The following is a 12,075-nucleotide window of genomic DNA, read 5'->3' on the forward strand; positions in this document are numbered from 1 at the left end:
CAAGGCAGCCCTGCTACAGCGCACAGCAGCTTCACAGCGTTCTCGCATTCAGCAGCTTCTGTCCGCTGAAGAACTCGGCGACCGACGCCCTTGTCAACTTCTTCGCCGAATGAGTCAGCTGCTCGGAAACAACGCGAGATCCATCGACGACCCGCTGTTGCGTGAATAGCTTTATTGCGATAGCAATTATATGGACACTCCAAAGCAGATTTGTGCCATCGGCGTCGCCGTCGCCGTGAGGTTCCGTATGACTTCAACGGCGATGAAATCGTCGCCGCGCTCCGGACGCTGTATGTGCGAGTGAAATGGCGCGAGGGACGCGCGCTTTCACGGGGAGCGAACGCACGTCGAGAGCAAAAGCGCGATCTGCGCCGTGCTCCCTGACGGGCTGCAGAAATAAGCGTCTCTTTCCTCCTTTCCATATATAGAGAGGTGGTGGTGGTGAAAACTTTTATTGAACAAAGAGAGAGGGTGAAGCCTGTGAGCTCCATGAAAGTAGGTGTCGTCCTTAGTCCGAGACGTCATTGGTCGAAGCCGCCACTCGAGCCCGTTGGACCAGAGCTCGTTGTTTCTCTAGTCCGGAGCTGTTGAGCACGGTCGCCTCCCAGTCCTCTCGAGTTGGGTGGGGAATAGGGGATAGTTTGGGATTCTGTTGGCAGGCCCAGACCATGTGATACAGATCTGCCAAATTACCACAGTGCTGGCATTGCCCATTGATTTTGGGATCGAAATGCTTTACTATAGCTGGGCAGAGCAACGTATTAGTTTGGAAGCGCCGTAGGACGCGTTCTTCAGTTTTGGCTGTGGGGGGACGGGAGGGAGGAAGGGGAGGCGACGTGTAGCTGCGCCACCAAATACGTATCTATATAAAAACGCTGCGCGCGTTCGGTGCGAACGCGGGCAAAACGCCGACGGCGTCGACAACAGTTCTGCGCGTTGCTGGTGCTGCTGCATGTCCAAGTTTATACAGCTGATAAAACTACTATCCTTACTCCGTATAGCTCTCTACTAATTTGCTATCCCAATTGGTGCTTCGTCTTTCGTGTGAAACTGCGACAAATTTTTTGCAACGACTCCCGGCTAATGTGCAGATGGTCCTGGCGACAGCCTCTACCATGGTTTTTACCGGACTTGCCGCTTTGGCCGACAAAGTCATGGAAGTAGCCACCCTAACCATCGCAGCCACCACATCGTCTCGGGGTGACAATCCAGCCGCCCTGCAAAGCGAAGCCTGCTCTTCAGCAGCGCAATCTACGCTGCGGAACGCATCATCTGTGGAGCAGAACATCACCGCACGTCATCTCGTCTCCCACGCAGCCGTAGTTCCAGGAAATCAAGACGCACGGGCACCCGCGATGAAACATCAACTACAACGTCTGCCGTTTGCTACTACCATCGCCGTTTTGGAAACGACGCTCGTCACTGTCAGCGTCCCTGCGCTTGGCAGGGAAACAGGCCGGCCGACTTCTAACGGCGACGAGTGGTCCGGCCCAGCACACAAGTCGCCTTTTCTACGTGACTGACAGAGTTACGGGACAACGGTTCTTGGTCGATACAAGAGCTGACGTCAGCATCCTCCCCGCCCACAACTCTAACCGAAAAGCGACGCCTGTGTCGTTTTTGCAAGCCGTCAACAGCACCAGGATTCCAGTTTTCTCGTCACGCTCCGTCATGCTAAACCTTGCCCTTCGACGAGCGTTCCGCGGGATTTTCCTGGTTGCAGACGTCTGTCGTGCAGTAATTGGAGCAGACTTCTTGCACAACTACGGACTCCTTGTCGACGTTCAACGACGCCGTCTCATCGACTCCGTGACCCAACTATCCGCTCCCGGCGTGCCATCATCTGGCACATCGCCGATCGCGCCTATTTCTGCCATGTTGGACGAACCTTTCGCCGCGCTCCTACGCGAGTTTCCCACTTTGACGCGCCTACCGCACTGAACCACAACCAGTGCAACATGACATGTGCCATGACATCGTCACCTCCGGCCCACCAGTCTTTTTCCGACCCCGGCGTTTGTCCCCGCAGTGAAAATCGCTCGTGCGGAGTTCGAACACATGCTGCAACTTCACATCATCCGCCCTTCCTCCAGTAATTGGGCATCACGTCTTCACATGGTTCCTAAGAAGACGGGAGACCGGCGCCCATGCGGTGATTACCGGGCACTAAACAAAGTTACAGTTCCTAATCGCTATCCTCTACCGAACATTCAGGACTTCACGGTAGCGTTGCATGGTGCGACGATCTTTTCTAAAATCGATCTCGTTCGCGCCTATCACCAACCACCGGTCGCTGAAGAAGACATTCCCAAGACCGCCATTACCACATCCTTCGATCTTTTTGAATTTCTGCGCATGCCCTTCGGCTTACGGAACGCGGGCCAATCTTTTCAGTGTTTCATCGATTCCGTCACCAGAGGCCTGCCTTTCGTTTCTACATACATTGACGACCTTCTCGTCGCAAGCTCTTCCGCAGAAGAACATCTTCACCACTTGCGGTTGTTGTTTTCACGCCTTGCCAGTAACATAATTGTTATCAACGCCGCCAAGAGCGAATTTGGTCAAACCGAACTCGAGTTCCTCGGTCATTTCGTCGACGCTAACGGTACTCGACCACTACCGTCCAAGATTCGCGTCTTCGAAGACGTTCCCCGACCGACCACACTCACCAAGCTTCGCCAATTTCTCGGATTCGTCAATTTCTACCGCCGAATCATTCCCGATTGCGCACGCTCCGCTAGACGTTTTTCTGGCGTGTTCGGCGTGAATTACTCGACGTTTACCTTGCTATCAGACATTTTCGCCAGTTCCTAGAAGGCCGTGCATTTACTGTCTTGACAGACCACAAGCCCCGTGTGCACGCAATGAATCGTTGAGCGTTCTGTTACTCGCCCCGCGTGAGTCGACACCTTTCCTACATCTCCGAGTTTACAACAACGTTCCGACACATTCCAACAGACGTTCTGAGTCGTCTCATTGCCGTTTCCACGTTGACGTCGGAACCTTTGATCATCGATGTCGACTTATACTCACCAGTCAGCAGCGTGACGACACCAAACTTCATAAACTCCGGCATTCGTCAACGTCCCTGAAATTGGAGGACGTCGTGGCGATTCCAGATAGTACGTCCGTCGTCTGCGACACTTCTACCGACACACCTAGACCTTACATTGCGGCATCCCTTCGCAGACGTCTATTCGTAACCATGCACAATCTGTCGCATCCTGGCATACGCGCAACACAGAAGCTCCTTTCCAGTCGTTTCGTTTGGCCTCGGCTAATCGCGCAATTCGCAATGAGGTTCGCTGCTGTTTGTCGTGTCAACGCTCTGAGATCCAGCGTCATCCCATTCCGCCTGCCAAGACTTTCCTTCCACCGGATGCTCGTTTTGACACCGTACAGCTGGACCTCGTCCGCCCTCTCGCACCTTCGAAGGGTTACTGCTACCTGCTGACATGCATCGACCGCTATACACGGTGGCCAGAAGCTACACCTATATCTGGCATCTCAGCACCCACTGTTGCAACAGCTTTCGTGTCTACATGGAGTGCAAGGTTCGGCTGCCCATCCACAATAATCACCGATCACAGTCGGCAGTTTGACTCAGCACTCTTTAACGAGCTACTCAAACTACTCGGAACGACACGTTTTCGCACGACTGCTTACCACCCGCAGTCCAATGAACTTGAACGTTTTTACAGACATCTATCTCAAGGTCTCCCTTATGGCGCATGAATCGCCGGAGAAGTGGGTTCTACATTTGCCTCTCGTTTTATTTGACATCACAGCCGCACTCAAGAGAGACCTAAGTCGCTCCTGTGCTGAGCTAGCCTACGGCACTCACCTACGCCTTCCATGCGATTTCTTTGTCGCCACCAGCAAAACACCTATGCTATCACCTGCCGACTAGGTTGCCGAACTGAAAGCTTTCTTCAGCCAGATACGCCCCGTGCCTACACGTTCACAAGAAGCAAGATCTCCATACGTTTATCCTGCACTCACCTCAGCTACCCACGTTTTCGTGCGTAACTGTGCCGTGCGGAAGCCTTTGCAGCCACGCTACTCCGGGCCATATTGTGTTCTCGAGCGTCGTCCGACGACTTTTGTCGTCAATGTCAACGGCCGATAAGACACAATTGCCCTGGAACGCTTCAAACCCACCTAAATTGAAGCACCCACTCCATCAGCCCCACCAATGTGCGACGCAATCCTGCTGCATCCATCGACGCCGATTCCGTCCGTGACAACCAAGACCACCGCCAAGACATGCCGCGTCACGTGGACTTTTCATGGTTCGTCGAACTTTCCTCCTCTCTAAGGGGGGAGCCCTCTGTAGCGGCATCAGCATCGGCGTCGCGTGATAATTACGTATACGCTCACGCTTACGCGAGGCACGAGCGGCTGACACGCACCGGCACAGGCTAGCGTTCCGAGAGCGATTAAAGATGGTACGCTAAGAGATTGAGTGTCGGCTTTTGTTCTCCTGCGAGAGCCCGCGATTTTCCGGTCTACGTGGTCGCTCGTCGCCACAAGTTAAAACTCCATGCCTTTCCTTGTTTCTATACTTCTCTCTCTCTTTGACGCAAACTCGGGTCACTGGGCATCGGCCACTGAGAATGGGCCGCCTCTTCAATGAAAAATAAACAATTAAAAGTGTATCCGATGCTTGGCGCAATCAAACCCGGCTCGCATATACGCAATCTTGTCTGAAAGAAATTTCAACATGTTGGTATCAGTGCGAATCGAAGCTCAAGGAAAGCGACTGATTACATTAGTTACAGCTAGCGACGATGTGCGCAATCTGGTGGTGAAAAGTGTATCAACAGCACCCCCCCCCCCCCCCGCACCCAGTATTCTCAAAGAAGTTTGGCGTTTTTTATCGAAACGGGAGCAGAAGCTCGGGAGATGATCGATAATATATTCACATCTGCACTGAGCACACATGGGTGAGTTATTCATTCCAATGCGATAGCCGTAAGAATTCGTGCTAGCTAATGCGCTTTCTAGTCGGCGTAGCCGTGTTGCGTCTAAAGTTCTGCTGGTAGTTGAAAATCTATTTGCAGTTGTTGCAATTGTTTCAGTTGTAATAATATCACTTGTCTAGGGCTTCTGAATAACCTAAACTCCTGTCTCCTTTATCTCACTTTCACTTCATCCTGTAGCAAACTGAAGAAAGTGAAGGTGACCTTCCTTCCTTTCTTTTCTCTGTTCTCTCTCTTTTTGTGCACGTTTCAATGGGATGGCAGTATCTACGCACTTGTTCTTTGAAATGCCCAAAGGTGCCCATAGAAAGTTGCTAAATTTCAATAATTCTAACTCTATTACATGAGTACAGTTTCGTGGAAATATCTTTTGACTGCCGTTCTTTCTTAGCCAAACAGGAGCCGAAGGAAATTTCTCTGCCAAATGAAGAAACCTGCATTCTACTACATGAAAGGACTGGTGCAAGTGCTAAGTACGTAAACTTTTATTTTTACAGTTGGCCCATTTAGGAGCGCGGAGTGCGAGAGCTGTAACAGCTGCGGCCCATTTATCAATGTTCAGCGTGGCAGCTGTGACTTGATTTTCAATGTTTAGTTGTCCAATGGGAAACATCTGTACAGTGCTAGCGCACTGTCATAATCAACACACTGCAACGAACGTAATTTAACAAAATATATTTCACTTGAAATTACAGTGACATTGCCACAGGCAAAACGTTGTTTGGGGTATTGTTTGTTTTACATTCAAGCATAAACATCTCATTTGTTTCCTCAGAGCCCAGACTTACCGTAGGATGTCATTCGCAGGCTTCGACACCGGAGCAAATGCACACCACATTCAAGAAAAGCGTGTCCCAATGGCAAGAACGCTGATGATGTGATCACGGCAATTCACATTTAAGGGAAAATGTGAGAATAATATGTGCGCAAAGCAATGTGCTGTCAGGAAAAATCACTACAATCACCGGGACCAGCGAGTGAGTTCCATTAGGCCACTCCTGTTAAAATTCGGAAGCTTCAGAAACAATGCGTAGCGTGGACGCTCAGTGTTGTGCATCTCAGTCACTGCGTCCACGGTATTTGTAGTTTTCTCCCAATACATTATGACTTAACATTGGATGTGGTGTCTGGATCATCGTATTGATCAGAAAGGGATCCGCAATAGTGTCTGTACAGTACATTCTACAATCCAACGTGGCTTCCTTTCTGCAAAGCTGTATTTTTCATTTCAGACTATCAACAAGTAGAGTGAACCCTACTGCAGTAAACATGTCGTAGACTTTCATTCATTTTAAACACTCTTCTTACGTCCCTCGAAAGATGGACAAATTATTAATCTTATTCACGATGTGTATTGGTACACGCAATCGCCATGTCTGCAACCACGCTGCATAATTCACAATGTTCAGGAGCCATCATCGCTACTACTTTAACAATCTATCCTCACAGTTTCGAATAATTCGGAGCTAAGTCACTCTTATTGCGAAAATTTATCGCCGCGTCACATGTAAGCCTTCCACTGTTTCTGAAATGTAACTCAGCTGTTCATTTAGTATGATGTACGTAATTAAATAACCGTTCTCGTTCCGAGACTTGTTGTAAACACTATTGAATGTAAAATTGCAAATTTTGGACAATCAGCTTCGGTCATCCGCGATGTCCTACTTTTTAAGCAAAGCATCAGTGAAGCCCAGTTAGAGCTTCCAGAACATCCTGATATACCATGCTTGGAGTGACAATGTCCGCCCTTTGGAATCTTGTGCTAGCTGGTAAAGACTGCTCCCGTATGTCATATGCTTCCGAAATTGTTGAAGCTGTGCAGACGCGGCATTCGCTACAAATACGAGGACATCGGCGTGCGAAATCGCACGTTGACTTATGTGGAGTGAGTGCAGAACCACTTAAAATGAGGCTTGACGACAATTTTAGCGGGCCTAAACGCATTTACAAGACATCAAAGACTATAAAAGAGAACTATGTTCATGGAAAAGACGCGCAATAACACGGAAAATTTGGAGTGTCTCTGCAGCTTCGCGCATGCGTAGGCGGGTTTTAAATATCGACGTTAATCATCAGTTGCAGAACCTTTATAATCATAGAAATTGAAAAAAATGTGCACACATCATGTGTTGCTTAGGTTTAACACATATCAGCTTTAAATGTGGCAGGTTTTCAGTTACAATAATTTTTCACAATGTCACTTGCGCACAATGTGTTAAGTATCGTAATTAAAGATTATTTTTCCTAACATGCACCATTATTTGCGAAGTTCCTTAGTTCCATATAGGTACTAGTGGTGCTCCGAGAGCGATGAATATTAGGCACAGTGAAATTTTGTAGAATAAGAAACATAAGGCCTACAAAATTTAGGATCAGACAACCGGTTTATCAAAAGCTGTAGCCAATTTGTGAGCAGACTATTTTGCTTCCTGACGTAAATCTCGGAGTCTGTGGTAAAATAATTTCTTGACATGCGAATTTAATTTTTTTAATTAATTAATGCTGTGTGTCGAAATTCAGGGCAGAAGTCTTCTATTCCGGTCTCTTTCATTTTTCATGTCTTAATTATAAGTACTAGAATATCCCGCTTCTTTAAGACCACCCAAAAAAGAACTAATGTAATGTAATTTCTCTTCATAATCCTTCAGCATTACGACACCCATGTCGCGTGAAAATTGGGCGTTTCGTACTAGCAGGTCAAGAAGGTGCCCATGTGACGTGACATGTATGAAAGCTGAGCATAGTTTTTCTTCAATGTATCTGCACCTATGATCTGTTGACGCTAAACTTCAAAAAAAAAAAACTGCAAACTTCTTTTTCGCCTCCAGTGGTCCGAAAGCATTGAATTTTGCGAATATCTGGTACATCATATCAATATATATAGATTTTACCATGAGGCTGACACTGAACATTTGCTTCGAAAGTAGCACTGCTCAAGATAAGTGCAGAGCTCACCTCCGTAAGCTTTCTCACTCAATAAGCATGTACTGTGGACTAAATTGTGGCCACTAAAATGCAACAAAATTTGTTAACATACAACTATCCAACATCCCGGTTCACTCGCTGTGGTAACAGGCAGGTTAGAGTTTTCTTCACCGTCAGGCGTCCATCATAACATCGGACACTTTACAACCACAGAAGGAAAGTAATCACAGGCAGCATATGTGGCACTATCGCGCCACAAGGATTGGCTGGGTAGTCGGTGTCTTTCTTTGGCAATCGCATGGATTTGTGAATGATAAATAGGGCTGCGATTTTGATGTGATTGGATCGCTTTCTTCGTTTGGCAGAATGAGCTAAAGCGAACATGAAGGAACCAGGTCTAGCTACAGAATATCACTAATACAAGAAACTTGGTAACTGCCAGTATGAGTTGTATGTTGCAACCCCTGAAGCATAAAAAGTGGGTGAGAGCGACATCATTTTGTGTACTTAACCTCTTCACTACAATTGCCCTGAAACGATGCCATAACCTTCTTATCCTTTCAATCAGCAGTAATTTTTTAAAAGTTACATACATCATTGTTTCTCTTTGAAACTACTAGCTATTTTTGCAGTGGCATACGTCCATTCCGTTAGTTTATAGGAGAAAGCAATATTCCACAAATCCCAACCATCCCTGTCTAACACTTAAGTAACTTATCTTATTGCTGACTTCTCGCTATTCTCATCGCTGAATATTTTTTCTTATCTCAACTTATCTCAACTTATCTCTATTGGGTGCACGGTAAAGAGTTCCAGGTGGTCGAAATTATCCCAGAAACCCCCATTACAGCTTTCCTGATAATCAGTTCGTTATTTTATTATAATAAACCTCAGAATTTATTAAAATAGTTATTCTCAGAAGTCGTTACATAAACTATGACCTTATATAGCTATATTCATGATCTTATGTAGAATATTCCACGCTAAATTTTGTCCTTTTTCCAAACAAACATGATTCTTTTTTCTTGAGGGTGTCGTTCACGATACACTGGTTCTTACTGCCTCCATTTCTACTATCCTTTGAAGCCAGTCAACCAAGTTCGCGCGTTGCAGTCATGTCTTAGATATTTGGCCACGTCTACATTCCCATTATCATTCACATCGGAAACAAATTATTTGCCTATATACTTCTCAGAAATAGCAAGAAAGAGGTTCGCAGAAGAATATTTTTATAAATGAAGCTTTATATTTTTATTAAGTGTATGCTATTGTTAACGGAACCATTTACCGCAGAATTATATGTCTCCAAATTGTTTTTCATTCATTATGATACCTATTTTACATTAGGTTTTACTGTGGAGAAAGTTGTAAACTGGTATATTTTTTTCAGCTATAGCCAAGAAAGAGCAATGCGGCTTTCCTTTTGGCAAATTTCATCACAGTAGGTGTATTTTAGCTTGCGTCAACAGTGGAATAAAGTTGTTCAGCAACAATACTTTTTCTTATTGCTTCCCATTTGGAATTCTAAGCAAAAAAAAATACCCAGCATAGACTGCTTAGCTAACCTAGACTGGAGAATGGCTGAGATTTCAGAGCGATAGCTGACCCCATATGTTGTATTCATTTCTTCTTTAAACACAGCGCTTAGAATTTCATTGCACCAGTGGCTTCAGTGTCAATCAACAAATAACGTTCTCTCCTCTTTATTACACTTCCTCCATATTCCCTTTCCACTATGCAGGGTAGCCAACAGGGCACAGTTTTTGGTGACCGCACCCCCTTTCTTTTATATCGGCTTATTGCTCTCTCACTCCTTCTAGAAAGGTCTTTGTCCGGGAAGTCCTCGGCCGCCAAGTAGAGTATGCAAACAATGACCGCTGTGTGAAAGAGTATTCTTATCTCTTTTCAAGGACGGCCATATTTTTGCCATATTTTTTAAAGAGCCCTGGCAACTACAAAACTATCTTGTCGGAGAGTCGAGTCATGGATGGGCCAAAATGAAACAATATTATATTGCCCACATTTCTTTATGTAGTGAAGAGGTTAAAGAATAGTTTTCTGTATAAAGTTTTATTTAATTTTTTTGCAAACGCCTTACAAAATGGTAACAGTGTGCTCTCTCTTTAATTTAATTAGTGCGAAGCAGAACTTAGCGCATCTGAATAACGTAACGCACAAACTTTCGTTTTCTTACTTGCGAGAGTTGCTTACACCTCCCAGTAACTTCGTCTTCGCCTTGCCCTTCTTTCATCTCAAGGTTACAGCTTTACATCACTTGCTAGCATGGGACGAAACATTTGGTAGAAAAAGAAAACAGAAACGCACCTTCGGACAACGGCTCAAGAAAGCAGCCGTATACGGACGCACCACAGTGAGCAGAAATGAGTTCGCTAACGTCCACTTAGTTCACATTGTTAACCGTCCTTCACTTGGCGGCAGTTTTGGCGACGATACCAAAACGTTGTCGTGGAAGTCCGCTGGCAGTTAATTGTTCTTTTTTCAGCGTCCACTGTATCGCACACGGGGTGAAATCGGAGAGTCACCAGAATGCCTCGGGGTTGTGCGTGGCCGTGGCAAGAACGTCTGGTGACTCGCCGCACTGCTAGGAAACATCGGGCCTCCTCTGCTGCGCATGCGCCGATGCCTCGCGGCTGTCCACAACGTCCACTTGAAGGGTGGTGGCCGGCAGTACCGATATTGAGCGATCATCTTGAGCAGTCGACAGCCCCTCCAGTGAAGTCTTGGACTCTTTCTTGGACAGCTGCCCAGGGCGCACGAGATGAGGGCGGCGGAAGAAGAGCAGGTTAGTTCATCAATGGGAATACTCTAAATGAGGAAAAGCGTTCACTGCATGGTACACTATGCATAATATCTAGCAGTACTTGCTGTTGTTTCGTACGTGTATTAGGACTTTTATTTTTAATAGCCTATTTTTGCTAGGTACGAATTCAACAACTTTCCTTTGCTATAACTTGCTGCGCAATTACTGGGGAAAATTGGTGGCCGGGGTGAGAGAGAGGGGGCGAGAGAGAGATGTAATCAGGGCTTCGTGTTCAATTTCCGTACTAAGGAAGAAAAAGAAGAGATAAAAACATGCGGTGCAAATGGTAAACAAAACGTGAAAGAATTTCTTAGCTTACTTTGAGAAAACAACTGAAAAACTGAATGCAGGAAGATGGTAGCCGCGTTATATTTTATCACGCGATGCGTCACCCCCCCCCCCCTCCCTGCCCCATCGGGGAGAACAAAAATTCGTGTGGGCGCACTTTGCAATTCCGCTGACGAAAATAGCCTCAACTGCATTTTCCTCATGTTCATTTTTTCAGTGTGGATGCTTTATGCAGTCTATGCTATTCCAGACTATCCCCGCTTTTCTCTGCCAACTGCTGCTTTTTATACTTTAATACCATGCAAATTCAGTCATGTTACCCTTTCTTAATGCAATTCTTAAAAACAAAACACAATTTAATAGCTGGTTTCAGTAGGACGACAACACGACAACAAACGAGCAGTGAGCCAACGGGAAGTAGTGAATCAAAGGAAGGGGTAGTTCTGTCCGTACTTACTTCCATAATTTCGCAGCTCCTTTCTATGGCTTTCTTCTTAGCTTTGGAGGAAGGCCGCGTCTTCCATACGAATTCGAGGATCACGCACACGCTGGACACGCCAAGGCCTCCGAGGAGAACGAGGAAGACACCGCCGACGTTCGAGACACCCAGCGCATTCGCTTCCTCGGAAGAATCCTTCGTCTCAGACAGTGCAGATGTGCCCTTCTCCCGTTCGCGTTGCTGAGAGCAGTGTCCCATCCACCACTGCTTCTTGAGCCGCGCGATGACGCCAGTCTCCTGAAGTCGAAGAATGGCTTCAGACAGATGAGCGGTGTAGGGGGACCCTGAAATCAGAGAGTCAGATTCCTGTGAAAGCAGAGCCGCATCACGAGAAATGCACCCCGTGAGATGCACACTGCCCATGGCGCCCTCCCTGAACGCATGCTTGGCTCTGCGTAACTGAGTGGGAATGACGGTCAAAAAATTGCGTCTCTCCAAGAGCGCAGTTATCATTTATATTTCAACTGATTTACCAATAAGAACAATGTTGGAACATCTTCAGTAAATTTCAGCTATATGGTAATAAAACTGAAGATTCCTTGGAGGTTTGATAACCCAAA

At 46.5% G+C, this 12,075-nt stretch overlaps 1 protein-coding gene across 1 annotated transcript in view; it reads right to left on the reverse strand.

The window, feature by feature from the left end:
• Positions 1-5,629: 5,629 nt before the first annotated feature.
• The window catches only part of LOC119461601 (glutamate receptor ionotropic, kainate 2), a 237,773-nt gene continuing 231,327 nt past the window's right edge, over positions 5,630-12,075 (reverse strand). Inside the window, exons 14-15 of the mRNA XM_037722955.2 lie at positions 11,474-11,799; positions 5,630-10,668 (exon numbers count right to left, since the gene is read on the reverse strand). Of these exons, the coding sequence (XP_037578883.1) occupies positions 10,510-10,668; positions 11,474-11,799 (485 nt within the window). The 3' untranslated portion in view covers positions 5,630-10,509. The remainder of the gene's footprint in view (positions 10,669-11,473; positions 11,800-12,075) is intronic.

Source organism: Dermacentor silvarum, chromosome 8, assembly GCF_013339745.2.
Source record: "Dermacentor silvarum isolate Dsil-2018 chromosome 8, BIME_Dsil_1.4, whole genome shotgun sequence".
NCBI classification, from domain to species: Eukaryota; Metazoa; Arthropoda; class Arachnida; order Ixodida; family Ixodidae; genus Dermacentor; species Dermacentor silvarum.